Genomic DNA, 23664 nt, shown 5'->3' with positions numbered 1-23664 from the left:
CAAGGTGGGAAGAATGCGTTTAAAAATTACCAAAGAAATTCAACAAAATTTCAGACAGAAAACACACTCAGAGATGAGGGCCTTCCTTAGTCCATTTGGTACGGGGTTTTTAGAACTCAGCTAGAGAGCCACAATCTCCTTGGCTTTCATATTGTCAGAGGTTGGAGGTCACTGCTGCCAAGAAGCTAGAAATTGAGGGAGGGAATAGTGACAAAGAGGGAGTCATGGTGGAGGAGGAGGTCTTAGTCCCACACTCTGTGTAAATCCCTCTCAGATCTTTGAACCCCTTGGTTGGGGGTTCAAAATGGAAAATAGGCTGGTTAAATATAAGTATGAAAATTACAGCATTAGAACCCCAGCTCATTGAACCCCTTGAACTTCACAAAGTTCAATTTGGTTTTGATAGAGCCTAGTAGAAAGCAACAGTTGGCAGGCTGAAAGGAGCGGAGCCCAGAATGTATTTACTGCCCACTGCAGTGAAGACAGAATTTTGGAGTTTGAATTCTGTCGTGACTTGGTAAATACCTAGGTCCTGGGCCTTACACTGAAACCAAGGGCTCATGCTTTGGGATTTAAAGACTTTCCTGGGATTAAGAGGGACTCACCACAGGAGTAAGTTTTCAAAAAATCCAAAATAGGCTCTAATATGTTCCTGTGAAAACATGAAAGAAGTTACACAAAATCAAGGTTCATTTGGTTTCTAACTAAATAGAAATTTGCCTCATAGAGCAAAAATCAGTGTGCTTCAGGGAAAATTAATTGAATCTAGAATTCATAACATACCATATACAGTATATTACACAATAACAATTTATTAGACCTATCAGTAAATAGAAAAATGTCTTCTTTAGTTATGAGAAAAAAGTCAGTAGAAACCGATCCTGAAGTGGCTCAGATTGGAATTAGGAAATAATAAAAAGCATCTAATAAAAATATGTTTGAAGATTTATTACCACCACACTAACCAACTGAGCTAACCAGCCACTTATGTTTGAAAATTTAAAGTAAAGATAGTAAATCTGGGGGAATCTAAGCAGAGAGGTGAAAACTAAAGAAGAATCACATGGAACTTACGGAACACAAATTAGAGAATTGAAAAGTACAGTATCTGAGTAAAAAGGGTACTGTTATACTGAACAGCAGCTTGAAAACTTACAGAAGAGAAGGGATCGCGGGGTAGCTGGGTGGCTTACTTGGTTAAGCATCTGACTCTTGATTTTGCCTCAGGTCATGATCTCAAGGTCATGAGATTGAGTCCCACACGGGTTCCACACTCAGCACACATTCATTCTGCTTGTCCCTCTCCTTGTGCTCTTTCCCTTGTATGTGTGTTCTCTCACTCTCTTTCTCTCTCTCTCTCTCAAATAAATAAAATCTTTAAAAAGGGTCAGTGCACATAAGTATCCAATTAAAAAATAGACTGAACATAGAACTGCTCAGAAATGACCATAGTCCTGGGGAAACAGTAAGTATGTATCCCTAGAGTTCCAGAAGGAGAAGGGATTGAGTGGTACTGGTGGGGAGGGATGGGAGTTATGGAAGTAACGGCTAGATATTTGAATGAAAAAGATAATTTTGGAGATTGAAGAAACTCAGAAAATAGTAAGCAGGAGAAATATAACATGATGATAATGAAGATGAAGAAAATCTCACAAGTAGCCAGAGGGTAAAAAGATGCATTCCATATAAGTGAATATTGTTAAGGATAGGTGACTTCTATTCAGAAACAATGGAGGACAGGCAATGATGGGGTGAGGTCATTAAAATGGGGGTAGGATTTGCCCCTTGACATTCTATACAGGGCTAAAAAAAATTCTTCAAAAATAAAGGTGAAATAAAGTCCTTTTTAGATAAAAGAAAGTTCAGAGGAGTCTGTTGGCAGAATATCTGCACTGAAAAATGTTAAAGAACTTTCTTCAGGTTGAAGGTGAATAATAACAGGTGGAAGCTCAGATCTATAGGGAAGAAAAGGACAGGGGGAAGTATACTTAAGTATACTTAATGAACAGTAAGCATAAGAAAGCTGCTGTGGGTATATTAATAATAGCTAAATAGTTTTTTAAGACAGTAATACCAGAGATTACTGGTAAGAAAAAGGACATTTTGCATTGATAATGTAATCATTATCATTGATAATGCAGTCATTTCATCAGGGAGGCAGAAGAATCATGAAGGTGGATGCTTCAGTACATGAAGCATAAGTACACGCACACTAAAGGGATAGGTAAATCCATAATCATATTTAGAAATTTTCACATTCCTAACTCAGTAATTGATAGAATTACTTTAAAAATGAGGAAGTAAAAGATCCAAACAACACTGCCAGGCACCTTGACCTTTTGGACGCGTGTAGAACACTGCTTTTCCCCCACACTTCCCATACCTTCTTGTGTGAAGTGGGAGTAATAATGTAAGTCCTTACTCTGTTATCTCAATTTCCAAACTCCAGAGATCTCTGAGAACCAAAAGTGGTTTTCCTAAGTCCTGCATCAAGGTCATTTGGCAGCAAAACTTGACATGAAGTGGTATTTGTTAAGACTGTTTATATTTTTAATTATCTATACCTTTTGAAGCAGAAGTATTAATGTATTTGATTTTTTAAAAAATTAAGACTATTTTGGAGTGATCAGTTTAAGGCTGATGGCAAAATTGAGCAGAAGACAGAGATTTCTCATCTACCCCCTGCCTGGAATGGTACTCCTGCCTTGGGTAGTCTTCTCCATGGTTAATATCTCCCATAAGGTGGTACATTTGTTACAAGTGATGAGCCTACATTGACATAACCACAGCCACCCAAGGTCCATAGTTTACATTACAGTTCATTCTTGGTGTTCACATTCTTTGGGTTTGGATTTGTTTTTTATTTTGAAGCACTTAACCCAGTACATATAGTATATGACTTTGTAAAAGTCTGTATGAATTTCCATGCATATCAGCCTTCAGGAGTCTTAGGTAAGAGTTGCTCTGTTTGTGTACCTCATTAGAATGGTTAATAATTAGCTGTTGAAGAAGTATACTCTGCTTTTAACAGCATTTGGTCCATAATAAATGTTTGGTTAAAGCTTATTTTTCCAGACCCTGCTGTGTGTCTAGGAAACACCTATTAGTAGAACCAGGTATCTTCCTTTGAGAGCTTTTATAGTCTTAAAACAGGCATATAACGGGGGAATAAAGAGGAAGAATTCTCACTTCTAAGGGAGGTCAGGAGAGGTAGCATAATAGAGAAGGATGTACTAGTTTTGAGTCCTTGTCCCTTCCAACAGAGAAGATACTGCATGTGTAATATGAAAGGCTTGAGAGAGTCTGGCATTGTAGAGGAACTAGAAATACTTTTCCTTGATGGAGTGTTGAATGATTGGGCCAGTTCATAATGGGTTTTGTATTTATCTTAATGAGCTTATATAGTTTATCCTGTAAGGGGACAGGAAGCTGTAGACTGATTCTAGATTTTTTTTTTTTTTTAAGATTTTATTTATTTATTTGACAGAGAGCGAGAAATCACAAGCAGGCACAGAGGCAGGCAGAGAGAGAGGAGGAAGCAGGCTCCCTGCTGAGCAGAAAGTCCAATGGGAGGCTCGATCCCAGGACCTGAGATCATGACCTGAGCTGAAGGCAGAGGCTTCAGCCTACTGAGCCACCCAGGCGCCCCCTGATCCTGGTTTTTTGTATGATGAAATTTGCTTTACTCAATACTGCTGAGTTAACTTTTCTCCTTTAAAAAAGACGTTTTTAAACTGGGGCACCTGGGTGGCTCCAGTGGGTTAAAGCCTCTGCCTTCTACTCAGTCATGATCCCAGTGTCCTGGGATCGAGCCCTGCATCCGGCTCTGCTCAGCAGGGAGCCCGCTTTCTCCTCTCTCTCTGCCTGCTTCTCTGCCTACCTGCGATCTCTGTCAAATAAATAAATAAAATCTTTTTAAAAAATGATTTTAAATTTAAAAGTTAAAAAAGTAGCACATGGGGTCCCTATGTACCCTTCACGCAGCTTCCTATAGTGTGGTTAACTTGCATAATCATTGTACAATGATCAGAACCAGGAATTAACGTGATATAATACTATTCAGATTTTATTCAAATTTCACTCATTTTCTCACTGATTTTTTGGGGGGGGGGGTGTCCAAAATCTGTACTTCGTTGTCCTTTCTCTTTAAATCTCTTCCAAACTGTGATGGTTCCCCCTCTTTGTTGTCTTTCATGGCTTTAGTACAAAAATACTGGTCTGTTATTTTGTATGTTCCTCCCAATTGGAGTCACTTAGAGGTTATACATGGATCACAGTAATACCGTGCCCTTCTCAGTGCTCTCTACTGGGGATGTGTGATGGTGGTGGTGATAGCTTCTTTCACTTGGTTAAGGCAGTGCCTGCCAGCCTTCCCCACTATAAATTTAGGTGTTTTCCCTTCGTAATGAGTGTCTGTCTCGTGAGAAGTACTGTGTCCTATTCTGTTGCTCATTATACCTTAATCACAATTTTATCATCTACCTAGTGGGTTTGGCCTGCGACAGTTTTTAGTGGTGTTTACTGAATAATTTTCTGTATTAGTTGGGATTCTGTTAGGAAGAGCTGTCTTTTCTCATTTATTTATGTATTTATTCAGATGTTTATATCAGAATGGATTCATGGATATTAATTTTGTTTTACGGATATAATCTGTTACTATTATTATTCAGTTGCTCTACTTGTTGAGACAACTTTTTCGTATTGGGTCTCTTTCATCTTGGTTCCTGTGTCTTTTCAACATGTTCTCCTCAGTGAGTATTCACTTTTAGGCATCAAAAGATGTTCCAAGCTCATCTTTTATTTTACCTGCTCCAGCCCTGGTTCCTTTTATTGGGCAACAGAGTTCAGAAACCAAGATCTGGGTACTAGTTATGCTCATTGCTGCTTGGTGTCATTGCTTCTAGGACTTCTCAACAGACAAAGCTGGGAAACATACGTTTGCTCAAGCTTGTATATACATACATATGTACGCAGATGGGTGGTATATATTAAAAACTGTAAGTCCAGGGACACCTAGGCGGCTCAGTCGGTTAAGCCACTGCCGTCTGCTCAAGTCATGATCCCAGAGTCCTGGGATTGAGTTCCGCATCGGGCTCCTTGCTTGGCAGGGAGCCTGCTTCTCTCTCTGCCTCTGCCTGCTAGTGCGCACGCTCGCTCACACTCTCTCTCTCTCTGACAAATAGATAAATAAAATCTTTAAAAAAAAAAAAAGAAACTGTAAGTCCATATTTATAACAGTCCAACACCACAGCCTTCCCTCCTTCCTTATTGATACTCATTTTTACCACACAAAGTAATTTCATAATTGCCAACTCATATTGCTGTGAGAATGTATTTACTTACCAGAGGACAGTATCATGTATAATATCTTTGCCCTCTAACATGCAGTCAAAATTCTATTTTCTGAAGTTTTACTTCGGCTAAGTTTTTTGCCTCATCCTTTCAGTGTGCTATGTAATTGTTCTATAATACAGTTAGGTTCTGGTTCTGGGTGGCTCAGTGGGTTAAGCTGCTGCCTTCAGCTCAGGTCATGATCCCAGTGTCCTGGGATTGAGTCCCACATCAGGCTTCTTGCTCAGCGGGGAGCCTGCTTCTCTCTCTGCCTCTCCCTGCCACTTCGCCTGCTTGTGCACTCTCTCTTTCTCTCTCTCTCTGACAAATAAATAAATAAAATCTTAAAAAAAAATACAGTTAGGTTCTTTTGTTACTGTGATATTCCACTTTTTCTCTCCCACACACAATGATTGATGATGGTGATGATGATGATGATGACTTTATTTATTTGAGAGAGAGGAAGAGAGACCACAAGCTGGTGGGGGAGAGGGAGAGAGAGAAGCAGACTCCCTGCTAAGCAGGGAGCCCAACAAGGGGCTGGATCCCACAACCCAGGGTTCATGACCTTAGCCAAAGGCAGACGCTTAACTGACTGTGCCACCCAGATGTCCCTTTATTAGTATTTTTTGAGTATGTGAAGCATTACTACATTTCTCAGAGTCCGAGCTGTACAAAAGACAATTTTCTCCTTCTTTCCTTACTGTTCCCACCTTCTGTAGGTGGCCATTTTCATTAGTTTTTGGATTAGCTTTCCTTTATTTCTTTTTTTATAAATGAGTAAGTGACATGTATATTTTCTTATATTCCCTTTTTTCTTCCAAGAAAGGTAATTACTGGGTAAATATTTTATAAAGGACTAGATTTGAAATTGAGATTTGTTTAACAAAATACTGCTTCTGTGGCTTTTGACAGATGACTTCATTATTTGTGTTTATTTCTATTTGTAAAATAAGCCTCGTTTCTTTTACCCTTTCTTACTTTGTGGAGTGGTGGTAATAATAAGTCAAAGGATAAATGCTTTCTCAGAAGAAAGGCATGCTAAAAATGTAGGCTCTTTTTCTTTTTAAACAGTCCAGGCTATAATCTTCTACCATTGGTTAAAGCCAAAACAGCTTTTTTGCCTTGGGTGTGGTGGGGAGGGTGGGGGGAGTTGGAGTTTTGCAATCACCCGGGACAGTGAATAGTGCATTGGCCCAACAAGGATTTTGGGATAAAGAGTAGAGTGATAGGGGCTGAGGAGTATTTGATTTACCATATTAAAAAAAAAAAAAAAAAGACTGATTAGGACTATTAAAATAGGGATGTGGATAAATAAGTTGAACAAAAATTTAGGACTGTTTTTAGTAGTTGCGGTACTTCTCTAGTTTTTTGATGTGTATTTTCAGTGTGTGGGTAAATATCAATCTGTGATGCAGTAGCTTTTGGACTTGTGTGTGACAGCCTTGTGCTGATGGGAATTTTTCACCGTAAATGATTCAGGAGTGCTTAGCTAGCTCCAGTCAGAGGAACATGTGACTCTTGACCTTGGGGTCATGAGTTCAAGCCCCATGTTGAGTGTAGAGATTACATACATACATACATATTTTTAAAAATTCAAAATTACCTTTGCTTAATTGTATAGATTTTTTTTTCTTTTTAATATTTTATTTATTTGACTGACAGATCACAAGTAGGCAGAGAGGCAGGCAGAGCGAGTGGAGGAAGCAGGCTCCCTGCTGAGCAGAGAGCCCAATGTGGGGCTTGATCCCAGGGCCCTGGGATCATGACCTGAGCTGAAGACAGAGACTTAACCCAGAGCCACCCAGGCGCCCCAATTGTATAGATTTTTTTTTTCAAAAAGATTTGTCTTTTTGAGAGAGCGTGTGCATTCACAGGAGTGGGTGGGACAGAGGAAGAGGGAGAGAAGCAGACTCCCTGCCTGTCCCTCCCTGCTGAGCGTGGAGCCCAGTATGGGCCTTGAACCCACATACCTGAGATCATGACCTGAGCTGAGACCAGGAGTCTGTTGCTTAACTGACTGAGCCACCCAGGCACTCCTGTAGAGATTTTCTTTTTAACCTTAATATAGAGACATAGGAAAGTGAGGCATATATGGTCCCAGTATGCAGAAGTGGAAACTCAAGTAACTTACTTGATGGAAGTAGAATTTTCAGAAGGTTCCACTCTGAATTTAGCACAATTTCCTGGCCATGGTACTAGTTTATGGAAATGACTGGTGGTACACTGTTGAGGGCCAGTAACATTTTGGTGATTTTAAACAAGACTACATTAAGTATCTTTGAGATGAGCTTGAAACATGAAATAATTGATATAAAACCAAAAGTTTAATTTATTTTCAACCAAGAATAAAAGTTGAATTTGTTAGCTTTTTCTTTCTTTTTTGATAATGTTGGTCAGAAAATGGAACCAAAATGGAACTGTCAAGCTTTTTAAACAAACGTGTTACACTTAAAAAATTGGCATTTCAAGCAGTTATGACCTGACCTTCATTGAATAACTAAAGATACACATAAATTATGCAGATTATGTGTTGTTAAGTGTGTGCCTGTGATATTTACCCTTTGCTTTCTCTACTTCCTGGCAGAGTAAGCTGAGTGGGTATGAATTCTTAGACCCCAAGAAAATCTACCCCCATAAGGCCATAATTTAACCTAACTTTTCTCTAAAGGCTCTTTGTCATACTTAATTGGTCTGGCCAAAAGAGTGAAATGATGAATCAGACAGATGGCTGCTTAATATGAGTAACAAATTTGAATCTCATTGCTGTGTTACTTTATTCCTTCAGTCAGAAAAGAAATCACTTCAGTAACCTTCCTTGTACTTTAAAATCACCCTTAAAGGTAATCCCCTGAGTCTGTGCTTTTGGAAAACGTGGAATTAAAGAGATATTCTTTACCGCTTCAGTTATTCTACTCTTCTCTTTCTGGCTGTGGGATGCATGTACCCTTAGAGTGTATCTGAATACCACATACAGTTCCAGAGAAGCTCAATAGTAAGTCCTGCTTTCTGGACAGGAGAGCCTGAGAGTCTTTTATCCTTTTTACAGTCTCCCATTGGAACACTGTATCTGAATCATGCATTAGTTTCCTAAAAACACTAATGATATAAACCACTGCAGTGGTGATGACCAAGCTTAAGTTAGTATATGGGTTTAACATTGGGGAAGTGTTCATTACTGTATCTCTACCCTCTCTGCACCCTCTGGGCTACAGGACAGAGTGTTTGCTTTTTCTTAATTGTGAATGCATTTAAGTAGCTTTAAGTAAAATTATACGTGTTCTGAGTTGTGTTTTTCTTTTTCCGGATGGAACACTGTTGGAGGATTGGGGTTAATATTTTAAGCTCTTTACATTTGAGAATGAATGATGAACCTAATTGCCCCAGTGCTCTGCTTTTGGATCTGTGTGATTATAGGCTATCTCATGGTCCTCTGATAATGGAGTGTGTCCTTGTATGACTAGAAGCTAGGCACATTCCCTCTGAGGTTCATGCTCTTGATTGCTTGTTATGTGCTGTTTTATCATTGACAAACATTTCTGTGCTAAATAATGTTTTGCCTGTTGCCTTCAGTTTTAATTTGGGGGCTGAACTGTGTCCAGGAAAGTTTTAAGTTCCTCTAAGAAAATCAGTAAAATTCACGTTGAATATTAATGGCATCTAAATATATATACATCTGTAGGCAGGATAAACAAGATATTAGCAGTTACCTGTAGGTCATGAGATTACTGATGTTCTGTGCTTTTTCTTCAGACTTTTTGTACATTTCTGAAATAAGATCGTATTAAAGAATGGCAGCATTTTTGTCTTGAATAGGTGTCCTTCCAGTTAATTCTCCCATAATCTCTACAAAATAAACTTTAATTAAATGAGGATTCAACCTGCTATATGGGGACACCTTATAAAATGTGTAGATATATAGATCATCTCTCTGCCATAATTTAATGTTAAATGCTTTTAAGTGAATGTAAAATTGACTGAAGTTTTTAAGATCAGTATACCAGGGGCACCTGGCTCAGTAGGTTAAAGCCTCTGCCTTGGGCTCAGGTCTTGATCCCAGTGTTCTGGGATCAAGCCCGCATCAGGCTCCCCGCCCCCGTTTCTCTCTGCCTGCCTCTCTGTCTACTTGTGATCTATCTGTCAAATAAATAAATAAAATCTTAAAAAAAAAAAAGATACAGTATACCAGCAAAAAGTTCGTAGTCACAGAAATTTCATGTTGAAAGGGAAACTGCTTTATCTAAACCAGAATTTACATAACCTTAGGAAAGCGTAGCATCCCTGGAGTCACTCATCTAGTCAATGTCAGCCTGAATATTAACTCCTTAATATTTGTTTGGCTTTTTTGAGGTTCCCCCTGAATAGTAAATCTTCATGAGAATTCAGGAGGCTATTTGAGATTTTCTTTTCTTTCTTTCTTTTTTTTTTTTTTAAGATTTTACTTATTTATTTGACAGAGACATGGCGAGAGAGGGAACACAAACGGGGAGAGCAGAGGGAGAAGCAGGCTCCTTGTGTAGCAGGGAGCCCAATGTGGGGCTTGATCCCTGGACCCTGGGGTCATTACCGAGCCGAAGGGAGATACTTAATGACAGCCACCCAGGCGCCCCCTAGCTTTTCTGTTTTTTTTTTTAATTTATTTTTATTTATTTATTTTTTTTAAGACTTTATTCATCTGTTTGACAGACCGAGATCACAAGTAGGCAGAGAGGCAGGCGGGGGCGGGGGGAGGGGAGCATGCTCCCCGCCGAGCAGAGAGTCCAACATGGGGCTCCATCCCAGAACCCTGGGATCATGATCTGAGCCGAGGGCAGAAGCTTTAACCCACTGAGCCCCCCAGGCGCCCCCTCTATTTTTTTAATGTAAAAATATTATCTAAAAAATTTACCTCTAACACTGTTTTTTTGTCCTGTCATTGTTTGTGCATTTATAGTCATCACAGTTATAATAAAAATATTTTGAATTTAATCTTTTTCTAAAATCATTTCTACATAAAAGACTTTTTTTTTTAACCTTTAAATATTCTTTTGGTATAAAGGAAGAAGAAATGTCTTTTGTGATTATTTTTAGTACTCTGATTTGCTGTAGCATAATTTACAACTGTCTCAGATGTTGAGCATTTTGATTATTGATATACCATTGCAGTAATCATCTTTGTGTATGAGATTTGGGGAAATGCGTTTATTGGGTTATTTCTTTAAAATAAATGTTTAGGATTGAGTGATACGAACATCTTTACAAATACTGCTACTTAACACCACTTTCCAAGAGGAAAGCATTTAAGGCAATGAGTAGGTGTGCCAAATTTGCCATGATATGGTAATATTGATTGATTGTGGTACTTTAGTACATGTACAGGCTGTCTCTAAAGACATTTCCCAGTGTTCACTCATTGTAGTTTGCTTATGTCTTTTCTGCTTACATACTGTGATCTAGCTTTTTGGTTAATTCATATGGAAACATTTTAATTAGTTTACCAGTCCATTGTCCTTTCTTTTTTAAAGATTTTATTTATTCATTTGACAGAAGGGGTGAGAGAGAGAGAGAGAGAGAGCACAAGTGGGGGGAGTAGGAGAGGGAGAAGCAGGCTTTCCCTTGAACAGAGACCCGACATGGGGCTCGATCCCAGCATCCCGGGATCATGACCCAAGCCAAAGACAGACGCTCAGTCTACTGAGCACCCAGGCTCCCCCGCTCTTGTCCTTTCTTGATAGTTACCTACAACTGCTCTGTTCTGCAGATCCTTGGTGTTTTCTCCCTGGGGTTAAAAAGATCAAAACGAAATTGAACAATACTGAAAAACAGAATTTCAGCCTTAAAATACTGGCTTTGATATGGACTGGTAGCATTTACAGGGAGGAGAACTTAAGCACACCCTAAAGTGATTTTGAGTTTAAGGAAACAAAGACCACCACTTCTTTGTGGTATTCCAGTAACACAAGTGGAGGGGTAAGTGTATCTATGGCTTTATTGACTGTAACTCAGATACTCCATAAGACTCACATCTCATGTCTGTACCTACCCCCCTTTGAGCCTAATGAATACATGATTTGTTTTGAAATAGTCAAATTCAAACTGCTCCAGATTCTTTCCCACATCCCTTTTTTTTTTCCCAGCTTATGTCCTAAGCATATATTTGATTTGTGTAGTCCAGAGACAGTGATTACTAACTGATAGCATTAGGTAATTAGTTACTCACGGAGCTTTTATTAATTTTTTTCTATTTTAGCCTAAGCACATATATTTACACAAAGTATGGTTTTTTTAGAAGGAGGTTTCCAGCATACACTGTGAAGTTAAGCAGGTATTAACTCATCTATATGGTCTTAGTTGCCTTGATACTGAACCTGTGTATCCTTCTTGATCCTTATTTGAATATTCTTGTTACCATGTTGTTATTTTGCTAAGCTTCTGTTCCATTGAATCATTAAAGCATTTCCCCATCAGTTAGCATTTAATCTTAGTCTGTTGAATATTTTGGTTCCTTACCCTTCTTCGTGCCAAAACAAAAGCCAATTCTCTTACTTTTTACCCTCAGTCATACATGTTTGGTTTTGCAGGTTAGTTGTCAGAAATTTGGGGTGTTTCATTTAAATGAAGTGTGGATGCTATTGGTTAAATGTTATCATGTATTTTTATCTTTCTCCTTTAGATCGAGTCTGTTTCTCAGCCATTAGAAAACCATGGTGCCTCTGGTCATTCTTCAGAGTCATTATCTACCAAATCATGTGGAGCATTGAGACCTGTCAATGGAGTTATTAACACGTAAGTTTTAGGTCTTCTACTTCCTATGTACAGTAGGCTTGTAAAAGATGAACTGTGGGGCTCTTAGTTATCTCCAGCTTGGACTAACCCTGGTTTAAAGACAAAAACCTTATTGCTTAATAGTATTGTGCATGCTTCTTACTGTATCAGGTCTATTTTAATTAGCATGCTTAATGTATTTCCCTTCTACTCACTGTAGCCTAAAATTAACTCACCTTGGGGAAAAAAATACAAGGTCCTACTTTTGTGAGTCATGGTTGGTCTTAGTCTTGGTAGACTTCTTGAGAAGTGTTTACATAAACTCTTTTATGTAAGCTAGATTTGAATATCTGGATTGTATGAAAGTTGAAGGAATCCCTCTGCAAGTGAAGGATATGTACCCATCCCTAAAAATTGAATTTTACAGAAGAACTGATTCTGAGGCAGCTCATTAACATTTGCAAGATTAATAATTTTCTTACCAGTTGCAATTTCCTCGAATTTCTTTATTTGCGTTTCTCTTGTAGAAGAGAGCTTAATCACTTGGAACCTGAGATGGTCACTTACTGACTTCCACTTTTCAGACATGATGTTATTGTCCACCAGGAATCTTAAAACTAAGCATAGATGCTGCGCACACACACATTAAGTGACATGCTTCTGCTCTAGATACTTGTGTCTGTGAACATGTGTAAGCAGAGGGGGTTGGAACCAGTATTAGAGGCTTTGTTTCCTTGTTTTCTGAGAAGTGAATATTCTCCTTCCCCTTGTATAGTCTTCAGCCTATCTTGGCAGACCACATTCCAGGTGACATCTCTGATGCTGAAGAACAGTTACAAAAAAAGCAACGACTCAATCTAGTTTCTTCATCAACCGATGGCACCTGTGTGGCAGCCCGAACACGTCCTGTGCTGAGCTGTAAGAAACGAAGGCTTGTCCGACCCAACAGCATCGTTCCTCTTTCCAGGAAGGTCAGTACCAGTAAGATTTGGTCATTGTTAAATGGTGAGCCACGGGCTCAGATAGAATTATTAGTCTCTTGCCAACCTCGGTTCATTTAACTAGTGTTTTCCAAACTTGGCGAACCACCCAAGTTTCCTGGGGAGCTTGAGAAAATACTGAGTTCCTGACACCTGTTTCCTAGAGATTCTGATTTGGTTGTTGTGCAGTTGGGCCTGGGACTCTTGTTTTCAGAAAAACAAAAAACTCCCAGGTGGTTCTTTAGTCAGTTTTGGAAATCACTGACATGAGACTTTTAATAGAAATGGGAGAAAAGAAGTTTAAGCGCTGCCATCAGCACTTTGAAGGAAGGTGATGTGCTTCCCACTTGTTCTGTTATCACTGAAAATGGGGATGTGGCATGCTTTCCTTTCGAATAAGAATCTCAATTAAAATTTTTAAATTGATGTAACTAAATAATGTTTGTCTTCACAGAGAAAATGGAGATAAATTCACGAGTGCAGGAAAGTTTTGATTGCTCCCTCTTTAAGTAACAGAGTTGGATTTATTCCAAAACTAATGAAATAATACTTCAGTAAAATTAATACCATGCAGTAATTAAGAGCATTAACTTTGAAGAGGATAAACCTGGGTTTGAATCATGGCACTGCCACATGGTAGTTTCGTGATTCAGAGCATGTTAACAGTTCCCAGCTTCCCTCCCAAACCCTTCTCTTTCCTGCAAGCCTTAGAGACCTCATAGGGTTGTTTGAAATTTAATGAAGTGCATGTGACTTGCTTAGGTGGGGTGTGTGGCTGATAAGTTACAGATACAAAGCGGCTGTTATGTTAGGACTTTGGTTATTGTTCACCCCTTCACTCATTCAGCAAATATTTATTGAGCTCCTATAGTGAGCTAGGTCTGTTCTGTGCACTGGGAATACAACACTAAACAAAAACAGTTAGAAATGTTTGTGCTCCTGAAATACTCTAGAGGGTAGAGACAGAAAATAAAAGAATAAATTAAGTATAATGGTATGTCCTATAGTGTTAAGTACTGGGGAGAAAAATGTAGCAGATGAAGGGAATAGGGACTGCTGGGGAGCTCAGATGGAATTAAGCCTTGAGGCAGTCTCAGGATGAGGGAGAGACTGGGACAGAGTGAAGAGTGAAGTAGAAGGAAAACAAAGAAAATGAGACACCTACTTGGAAGGTAAATGAGTGACGGGTCAGAGAGGATGTAGAGGGTAGCGTGTGAGATGCTGCGGCCAGGTCCCGGTCCATGAAGCCTGTGAACTGGCTCTTGGGTGTGGTGGGGTTAAGGCTGTTGGAGATCTGTGTGAGCAGTTTTGCTGATGGGAGAACAGTGAAATTCTGCTTGGATTGGGTTCAGGAAAGGATGGGAGGCAAGGAATTGAGGGAATTGTTTAGGGTAACACTTTGAAAGAATGCTTCTGTAAAGGAGAGCAGAGAAATAGCTTATTTGAAGGGAAATCTTTCTTATGATAGAGCTTTTAACATTATATTTGCTGATGAGAAAACTGACAAGAGGGGAGAGAATTATTGGAACCGTTAATATTTGGACAGTGGGTTTTCAGTGTTTGGCAAATGTTACAGTATGTAGTTGGACTACAGAACTTTGCCATGATTTTTTGTTGTTTTGTTTGTTTTTAAGGAAAGCAATGTAAGTTAAAAATCACTATAAGGTTGTGCCATTTTTCTCTTGTCTATTCCTCAGAATTTCTGAATTACCAAAGTACCAGAAAAGAAGAAAAAGAGTATTTGGCAGGTTTCTCATTGACATTTGAGTCTCAATTTTTTTTTTTTTTATTAATAGTCCTATAGATACAAATTATTTTCTTAAAGGTTGAAGTGCTGATTTTGGGAAAGCAAGAAAACAGTATATTACTGTCAAATGAAAGAAAGCTTTTGATCATGCCTCTGCTCTTAACAGAAACAAAAAACCTCACGGGTAAATAGTGTCCTCCGTTTTGGCAGTTTGCTAGTCTCACTGTGTCATGACATCTAGGGGTTTTATAAAAATTTTCTGTGTTCTAGAGTGGCCTGGATTCTTTTCAATCTGTGAACTAGTAAACATTCCTTGTTGTTGCTATTCACAGTAGATTCTTCTGGTTTGTGCCTAAAATGTAATGTACTTTTGAAGGCACTTATATAACATACTGAAGACTCCGATTCCACTGCCAGTTTCTAAAACACAGTCACCCTGACATGGAAAGTAAACTACATAGAAAATAAGACAAAAGAAATGTTGAGTTTGGGGAAATAATCCATTTGCTGGTTATAGCAGAAAAGCCGGAGTTCTGACAGTGTTGGAGGCAAAGGCCATTTTGTTTATCTTGGTTGCTCACTGTTTATTCTTGCTCAGTGGTACTTGCCTTTTATCATCTTGTGGTGCTGGATTTGCAAAGCAGATTTACTCAGTACTCTGTCAGGTGCCCACCGTGTTCCAGGTAATCTCCAGGCTTCATTGGTGAACCCAGTCCCTTGCCTTCATGGAGCTTACTTTTTAATGACAGAGCCTAGATAGCAAAGAAGTTAACAGATAAACTATTTTCTGATGTTGGCAAATGGCATTGAGTTCACACTCAATAATAGGATTTGCTTCTAAGTTTAAAAAAAAAAAAGTCTTAATAACAGGAACTACATGTTTCTGGATTGACTCGAATTACTTTTGTTTTTACCCCTCCTACCACATTTACTACTACCCAAGAAAGGTGGTTTCTAGTTTATCTACAAGTATGGAATATGAAAAACAAATGTTTAATGTCATTGTTACTGGCTTACCTACATATTTTGCAGTATCTCTGCTTTACTGTAAATCTAAATATAAAACTCACTTTAGGGAACTTGCTCAGTTTTACAGGACAGTTATCTTAGCTGAATGACAGCTGGAATTTTATTCCATCAAGTTTTACCAGCACTTCTGAAAATATAATGTATCTTACAGTTGAGATGTACTGGGGTGTTTAGGTGTCTCAGTTGGTTAATAAGCATTTGCCTTTGGCTCAGGTTATGATCTCAGGATCCTGGGACTGAACCCCCACATCAGGCTCCCTGCTTCGTGGGGAGCTCGCTTTTCCCACTCCACCCCACTTGTGCTCTCTCGCAGTCTCTCTCCCTCTCAAATAAATAAATAAAATCTTTAAAAAATGAAACTATCGAGATGTACTTTTAGTGTAGTAGCACGTTTCTTCTGGTCCTAAAAAGTTGTTTTTATGTCCTTAGTATCTTAAATTGAGTGACTACAATGAAGGGGGCTCAGTAGGTTAAACTTGTTGGAAATAAATAGGAATGAGGCCTATCAGTAAATAATGAAAGGCTTTGAATGCCCAAACTGTTGATTTGGTTTTATCATCTAGATTTTAGAGAATTTTAGTTTTATAAGCTATTTTCACTTTATTTATTTTTTTTTTTTTAAAAGATTTTATTTATCCATTTGACAGAGAGAAATCACAAGTAGATGGAGAGGCAGGCAGAGAGAGAGAGGGAAGCAGGCTCCCTGCTGAGCAGAGAGCCCGATGCGGGACTCGATCCCAGGACCCTGAGATCATGACCTGAGCCGAAGGCAGCGGCTTAACCCACTGAGCCACCCAGGCGCCCCAATTTTCACTTTATTTTTTTAAAGATTTATTTATTTATTCATTTGACAGGCAGAGAGGCAGGCAGAGAGGGGTGGGGGGAAGCAGGCTCCCCGCTGAGCGGGGAGCCCGACCCAGGGCTCGATTCCAGGACCCTGAGATCATGACCTGAGCCGAAGGCAGAGGCTTAACCCACTAAGCCACCCAGGCGCCCCTATAAGCTATTTTTAAGAGAGAAAGTGTGCAGGTAGTTTATGTTTGGAATAGATTGGCCATAAAAGATGCTGGAGTCAGAAAGACAGACCAATAACAATAGTAATCCTAGAGGAAAAAATAGTCTGAAGGCTCCAAAGCTCTTGGGATGCAATAGATTTAAAAACTCTAGTCCTAAGGAAGACTTGCCAGGGTGTCATGAATGTCAGAGTTGGGAGAACTGAGAGCTTTGAGATTGGGAGAGTGGGGTTTCTTCCATGGAAATCAGTAAGACTGGTAGACCTGTATCACCATTTTATTGTAATAGTGCAGATCAGAACAAGTTGCCTGTACTGTTAGGTATTGTGTATTTCATCACTGTTAGGGGCCTGGTTTAGTAGATGCCAGTGGTTAGCTAAGCCTGTGAAGAAACACTCAAGTGGGAAATTTTTATAACATGCATCATTAATGTTTATTTCCTGCCCTGCTATTCTGTGAGGTAGATATTTACAGATTAATCTAAAACAATAGTTTCTAGATAACAAAATTTCAAATCAATAAAAGTTTTAAAATAAATGTGGGTCCAATATAAGGTTGCTTTTTTATTTTGTTAGAAAAAGTTATTTCATAAAAGATCATAGTACAAGTATTTTTAAAAGAAAAAATAACATGCCGTGAGATTTTCAGATTGGGCTTAATAGCATTTCTTTTTAATTTCTAAGATCATACAGTTCTTTTTAGTTTCTGTTTTCTTACAGAATTTTTCAGAATATAGTTACCATACAGTGGTATACCATACAGTGTATAGTTCTACAGTTGCACAGTATAGTAATACGTCACTCAGTGCTCATCACAAGTGCACACTCCTTGATCCCCACCACCTGTTCCACCCAGCCCCCACCCCTTCCCACTCCTCTGGTAACCATCATTTTATTCTCTATAGCTAAGAATGTTTCCTGGTTTATTTCTCGTGCTTTTTTTCCTTCTTTGTTTCTTAAATTCCACATGAATGAAATCATACGGTATTTGTCTTCTCTGACTTTACTTTATAATCTCTAGCTCCATCTATATCATTGCAAATGGCAAGATTTCTTTTTTTATGGCTATTATTCCATGGTGTGTGTATGTGTATCTGTGTACACAAACACACACATCACCTCTTATTTATCCATTCATCTATCGACGGACATTTGAGCTGCTTCTATAATTTGGCTATTAATAAATAATGCTGCTATATAAACATAATAAACATAAGGGGGTAGCATTTCTTATCAGATGATTTGGCAGTGCTCTGGTGTGATTTTGGAATTTTATATAGTCTGTGTTGGAAGATAATTATATAGGAGGATTGCCCTGGGTTAATTTTAAAGTCATATTCTGGAGAACTTCCAGTGTTGGTTTCACTTCTTCCTCTTGTATCACATTTGAGGATATATAGGACATTACATATAGTACTAGGACATTCTCATAAGGCACAGTGTCATGTGATATTTGTGGTTGAAAACTAGAGAACTAAAATAATTGTGAGTTTGTATTACAAGTGAAGAATTTAGGGCACTGGAGTCACTCTGTTGGTTAAGCAGGTGACTTTTGGTTTGGCTACTGTCATGATCTCAGGGTCCTGGGACTGAGCCCCACGTTGGGCTTTGCGCTCAGTGGGGAATCTGCTTGAGGGTTCTCTGCCCCTCCCCCCTTGCACACATGCGCTCTCGCTCTCAGATAAATCCTTAAAATAGTAAAAGTGAATAACTTGATATCAAATAAGATACATTCTTTATTGACAGGGGCTTCTTATGATAGATATTGGAGGCCTAACTTTTAAGTACTAGTTCAAACTTTGGAAAGGAGCAGGAGTGCCATGTGGACATTTGCAGTTGTGACAAAACACAGACAAAATAAGTTTTGAAAAGCTGAAGATAAAATAGAGGTAGAAGCTCTGATAATTTATTTATAAACTGTCCTCAAGCCAAAAGAATTTTCTTAATGCTTTGAACTAATATTCTGTGATTAATTGAAAATTATGAATACAGCTTTATTTTGATAGTGGAATTCATCCATGTGCATTGTATTGGATTTTTAATGGAAATTCCTTGATAAAATTTATAGTATTAAAAGGATGTAATTTCTCCATGTATCTAAGTATTTTATTTCTTCATTCAGTTATTTTTGTTATGTCGTTTTTATTTCTATGATTTTATTTATTTATTTGACAGAGACACAGCCAGAGAAGGAGTACAAGCAGTGGGAGTAAGAGAGGGAGAAGCAGGCTTCCTGCCAAGCAAGGAGCCCGATGTAGGTAGGGCTCGATCCCAGGACCCTGGGATCATAACCTGAGCTAGAGGCAGCTGCTTAGTGACTGAGCCACTCAGGCACCCCACTTCATTCAGTTTTTATATATTTCCTACATTCTTGATATTTTTGTGATGCAAATGAGATCTTTTCTGTTAGTGTTATTTTATGAGTGTTGTTGATTTATGTAACTGAACACTTTTCTGTGAACTCTGTTTTGCTTGATTATTTTAAAGTTTCTAGACGGGCTACAAATAATGTGATACCTCTTTATACACTTCTTACTCCTTTTCCTTGACTAGATGTGATGTACTTACAGAGCAGTATTAGGAAATAGTTGATCACAATGAGGCATCTCATTCCTGGTTTTAATGGCAATACTGCCTTTTCTTCTTCTTTCTTTCTTTTTTTTTTTTTTTTTTTTTTTTGGTTAGAGAAAAGGATGGGGGAGGGACAAAAAGAGTGGGGAGGAGAATCTTAAGCACGCCCTAGCCCAGTGCTGAGCCCAACACAGGACTTGATCTCATGACACTGAGATCGTGACCTGAGCCAAAAGTGCCACCCAAGCACCCCTCAGGTGATCCTTTTAGAAGTTCAGTATTAATTTTGATGTAGCATGACACTTCTTAGAAAGAATTAGAACACTTTACCATTTGCTGTGCTCTTGAAAACTAAAGATTTTAAATTTCTTTAAAATTTGTTGGAACTTAAAGACCATCTGTTTTACAGAAAATTATCCATCTATCGGATTTTTCAAATTAACTGATACAGAATTTTAGAGAAAGCATTCTTCATTTTTTAAGTCCTTATTATCTGTAGTTATGTCCATTTCTCAGTCTTAATTACATTTGTCTCTTCTTACTTGATTAATCTTGTCAGCAGTTTTCCTATTTTATCAGTCATTTCAAAGATTGGTTAGTTGCTTGTAATTCCTTCTTCCTTCCTGTGGTCTTGGTTCTTGGTTGTTGGGTTGGTGTTTTATTGTTTGTTTGTTTGTTTTGTTTTTCTCTCCTCGCTGCCTTTTACTTAAATGCTTAATTTATTTTGTTCTTTCTTATGTAATAATATGAGTGTTTAACTTGTTGTATTTTCTTCATGTAGTTTTGGATGGCATTCCACACAGCCTTTGATGTGTGAAGTATTCTTTTTGCAATTTGTAAATTGCCTTTGAGTTTTTCAGTTCTTTTCCCAAGAGTTACAAATTGGGTTTCCAAATTCTAAATGGTTAGTTTTGCTTTTTAAACTTTTCGTTATTTAATTACTAATTTTTATAGCATTTGGGTTAAAGTGGTGTTTCTGTAGTTTCTGCTTATATTTGTAGTCTATAATGTTGATTTTTCTAAAAAATGTCATTGGTGTCTAGTCTGATGTAATTATATCCTCTTAGTGACTTATGGCTTCTCCAGTAATTTTTGCCTCACATTCTCCTTTCCTTGATACAGTGTTGCAGTATGTGATTTTTTTTCACCCATGCTTTTAGCATTTTGTTTTCTGTTTTTTGAAACAATAGTGTTTTTTAAATCTCCATAAAGTCTTTGATTTTAATGGAGATTTTATTAAATAAAAGTTTCTCATTTTATATTCAGTTTTTAAAGTGGACTTAAAGGCTTATTTAGATTTATTTTTACTGTAACATTTCATTGTTTATTGATAGTCCTTTTTATAATTTATTATATATATGCCCATTTATTGAATTGGGTTTTTTTTTCTTTTTAAGATTGATTTATTTATTTGACAGAGAGAGAGAGAGAGAGAGAGATCACAAATATGCAGAGCAGCAGGCAGAGAGACGTGGGGAAGCAGGCTCCCCACCAGCAGAGAGCCAGATGTAGGGCTCAGTCCCAGGACCCTGAAATCATGACCTGAGCCAAAAGCAGAGGCTTTAACCCACTGAGCCACCCAGGCGCCCCTCATTTATAGAGTTCTTAATTTTAGTTTTTAGTTTTTCGGGATTAGAACAACAGTTTGACCATGTTTCAGGTTCTTAGCTCATAACCTTTGTCCCTTAAAACTGTTCCACTGTCTTTTGCGGTAGCAGAGGGTGATTATTTGTTGTTTTGTTTTGGCATAGAATTAAAATGATCTTATTTTCAATCCTTCGATCTTGCTAACCAGTTCTGCTCTACACTGCTCAGTATGGTAGCTACTGTAGCCATGTGTAGCTATTTAAAATTAAGATAAAAAATTTGTACCTCAAAAAAACACATTTCAGGGGCACCTGGGTGGCTCAGTGGTTTAAAGCCTCTGCCTTTGGCTCAGGTCGTGATCCCAGGGTCCTGGGATTGAGTCCCGCATAGGCTCTCTGCTCAGCAGGGAGCCTGCTTCCTCCTCTCTCTCTGCCTGCCTTTCTGCCTACTTGTGATCTCAGTCAAATAAATAAATAAATCTTTTTAAAACACACACACACACACACACATTTCAAGTGTTCAGTAGTCAGTTGCATGTGAGTCGTGGCTACCATATTTAAGTCACACAAATACTGAACGCTTCCATCATTGCAGAACTGCAGTGGACAGTGCTGCAGGATTTTAATACGGTCCTGTCGAGTCTTTTTTTTTTTTTTTTTTAAGATTTTATTTATTCATTTGACAGATATCACAAGTAGGCGGAAAGGCAGACAGAGAGAGAGGAAGGGAAGCAGGCCCCCTGCCACGCAGAGAGCCCGATGCCAGGACCCTGGGATCATGACCTGAGCCGAAGGCAGAGGCTTTAACCCACTGAGCCACCCAGGCGCCCCGGTCCTGTCAGGTCTTCTATACTAGCTTTGGTTCTTGATTCCCCAGTTTGTAGTTGGAAGTGGGAGTATCCAGTTATCTCTGTTACTGTTTTCTCTCCTGTTTGTTTAGCTCTTACTACCTGCTGCTCCTCAGTGTCCTCATTCAGTTAAACATGGAAGTGATTGGCATAGTTTGGATGCACATGGTAAATACTCAGATGGTAGCTGTTAACATTTCTGTCATTGTTCTCATCTCTTTGGTTCTCTTGTAGTATAAAGGAAGAAAGACAAGTTCATTGCTCACATCCTGTTTTAATTCTCCATATCATTAGTTCTGACCATAGTTCCTTTTAGGTAGGTTTTAGTTAGGTAGGTTTTAGTTCTGCTACCATGGGTAGTTACGATTTTTTCTTTTATTCTTTTCAAATTTTATATTTCCTTTTTTATGTCATCTTACTGCCCTTTCATCTTCCCTGTTTCCATGTAAGTTGTGTTATCCTTTACTCTTCTGGAGATGTGAGAAGTTTCATTAATTAATTGTTTTACCAAACTTGTTTAATAGTTTTCTGGATTTCTAAATTTCTCAGATTTGCTTCCTTTTCCCTTATTCTGCAGTATTCTCACAGTCCCCATGCTGAGGGTTTTTTTCTCTTTCATTATTCTTAAAAAAATAAGTTGATCTATCCAGACTTTGTGATTTCACTACAGAAAGTTAATAGCTGGGTGTGTTTGTTTCCTGTCACGATTCTGGAGGGTAGAAGTTTGAAATCAAGGTGACAGCCCTTGCTGCCTCTGAAGGCTCGCAAAAGAAGAATCCTTTCTTGCCACTTCCTACTTTCTTTGCTCATGGTTGCTAGCAAACCGTAGCATTCCTTGGCTTGTAGCAGCATATCTTCTGTCTCTGCCTCTCTTTTTACATGATCATCTTCCCTGTGTGCCTGTGTCTTTGTGTTTTCACATGGTCTTATTATGGATGCCATTTACTGAGTTTAAGGCCACCCCAATTCAGTATATCACTTCGTGTTAAACTAATCACGTGAGCAAAATTCTGTTTACCAATAAGGTCACATTCTGTAGTTCTGGTTGAGCATGAATATTGCGGTGGGGTCCGGGGATGGTGGGGGGGCTCTATTCTACTCAGTAAACTGACCATTTGTCCTAGTCTTCTACTCATATGATGGTTGAATCTTTTTCTTAATTCTAAATCTGGAAAAGTATTACTCCTAATTCCTGGGTTTCAGCAACTTTCCTACTTAATACACCTTTGCTCTACTTGGAGAAATAGTTGGACTTCATTTTACTCCAACTGCCAGTTTTCTGAAGCAATTCTGCACTACTGAGTTTACTGTGTGAAGAACTTGAATTCCCTGTTTATGGAAAAACTTACAGGTTTACCTGCCTCCTTTTTTTTTTTTTTTTACCTGCCTCCCTAATTTTTTTTTTAATTCTGTAAAGTATAAAGAATGATAATAACAAACATTACGTACATACCATCTTAAATGTTAGTATTTTAACCTTTTTTTAATATTTAAAAGAAAATTACAGATGAAGAAAGTTTGTTTTATTCTGTTATCTCCTCTGCCTGCTTCTTTCTGCAGAGGTAACCACTATCATGAATTTAGCATCATGGACCCAGTTCAGGTTCTCTTAGATTTTTTACTGGACATACATGTATCCATGAGGAACCTGCAGTATGTATTGTTTAGTTTAACGTTCATACGAAAATTTATGTAAATGCTGTCACGGTGTACGTATTCAGCAAGTTGGTTGGTGTGTGTGTTTTTTTAACTCATTGTTGCCATTTCAAGATCTCCATGTTGATAGACATAATTTTAGTTCATCTTTTGTAAATAG

At 38.3% G+C, this 23664-nt stretch overlaps 1 protein-coding gene across 5 annotated transcripts in view; it reads left to right on the top strand.

The window, feature by feature from the left end:
• The window catches only part of KANSL1 (KAT8 regulatory NSL complex subunit 1), a 179374-nt gene that overhangs the window by 136397 nt on the left and 19313 nt on the right, over positions 1–23664 (top strand). For all 5 annotated transcript variants that reach the window (XM_004772428.3, XM_004772427.3, XM_045080829.1 and 2 more), the window contains 2 exons: positions 11984–12096; positions 12851–13046. In XM_004772428.3, the coding sequence (XP_004772485.1) occupies positions 11984–12096; positions 12851–13046 (309 nt within the window). The remainder of the gene's footprint in view (positions 1–11983; positions 12097–12850; positions 13047–23664) is intronic.

The sequence above is a fragment of the Mustela putorius genome, unplaced genomic scaffold (genome assembly GCF_011764305.1).
Source record: "Mustela putorius furo isolate JIRA1106 unplaced genomic scaffold, ASM1176430v1.1 tig00000487_pilon_pilon_pilon, whole genome shotgun sequence".
Lineage (NCBI taxonomy): Eukaryota > Metazoa > Chordata > Mammalia > Carnivora > Mustelidae > Mustela > Mustela putorius.
The sequence above is the reverse complement of the archived record's forward strand: the minus strand, read 5'-3'. Positions and strand labels throughout refer to the sequence as shown.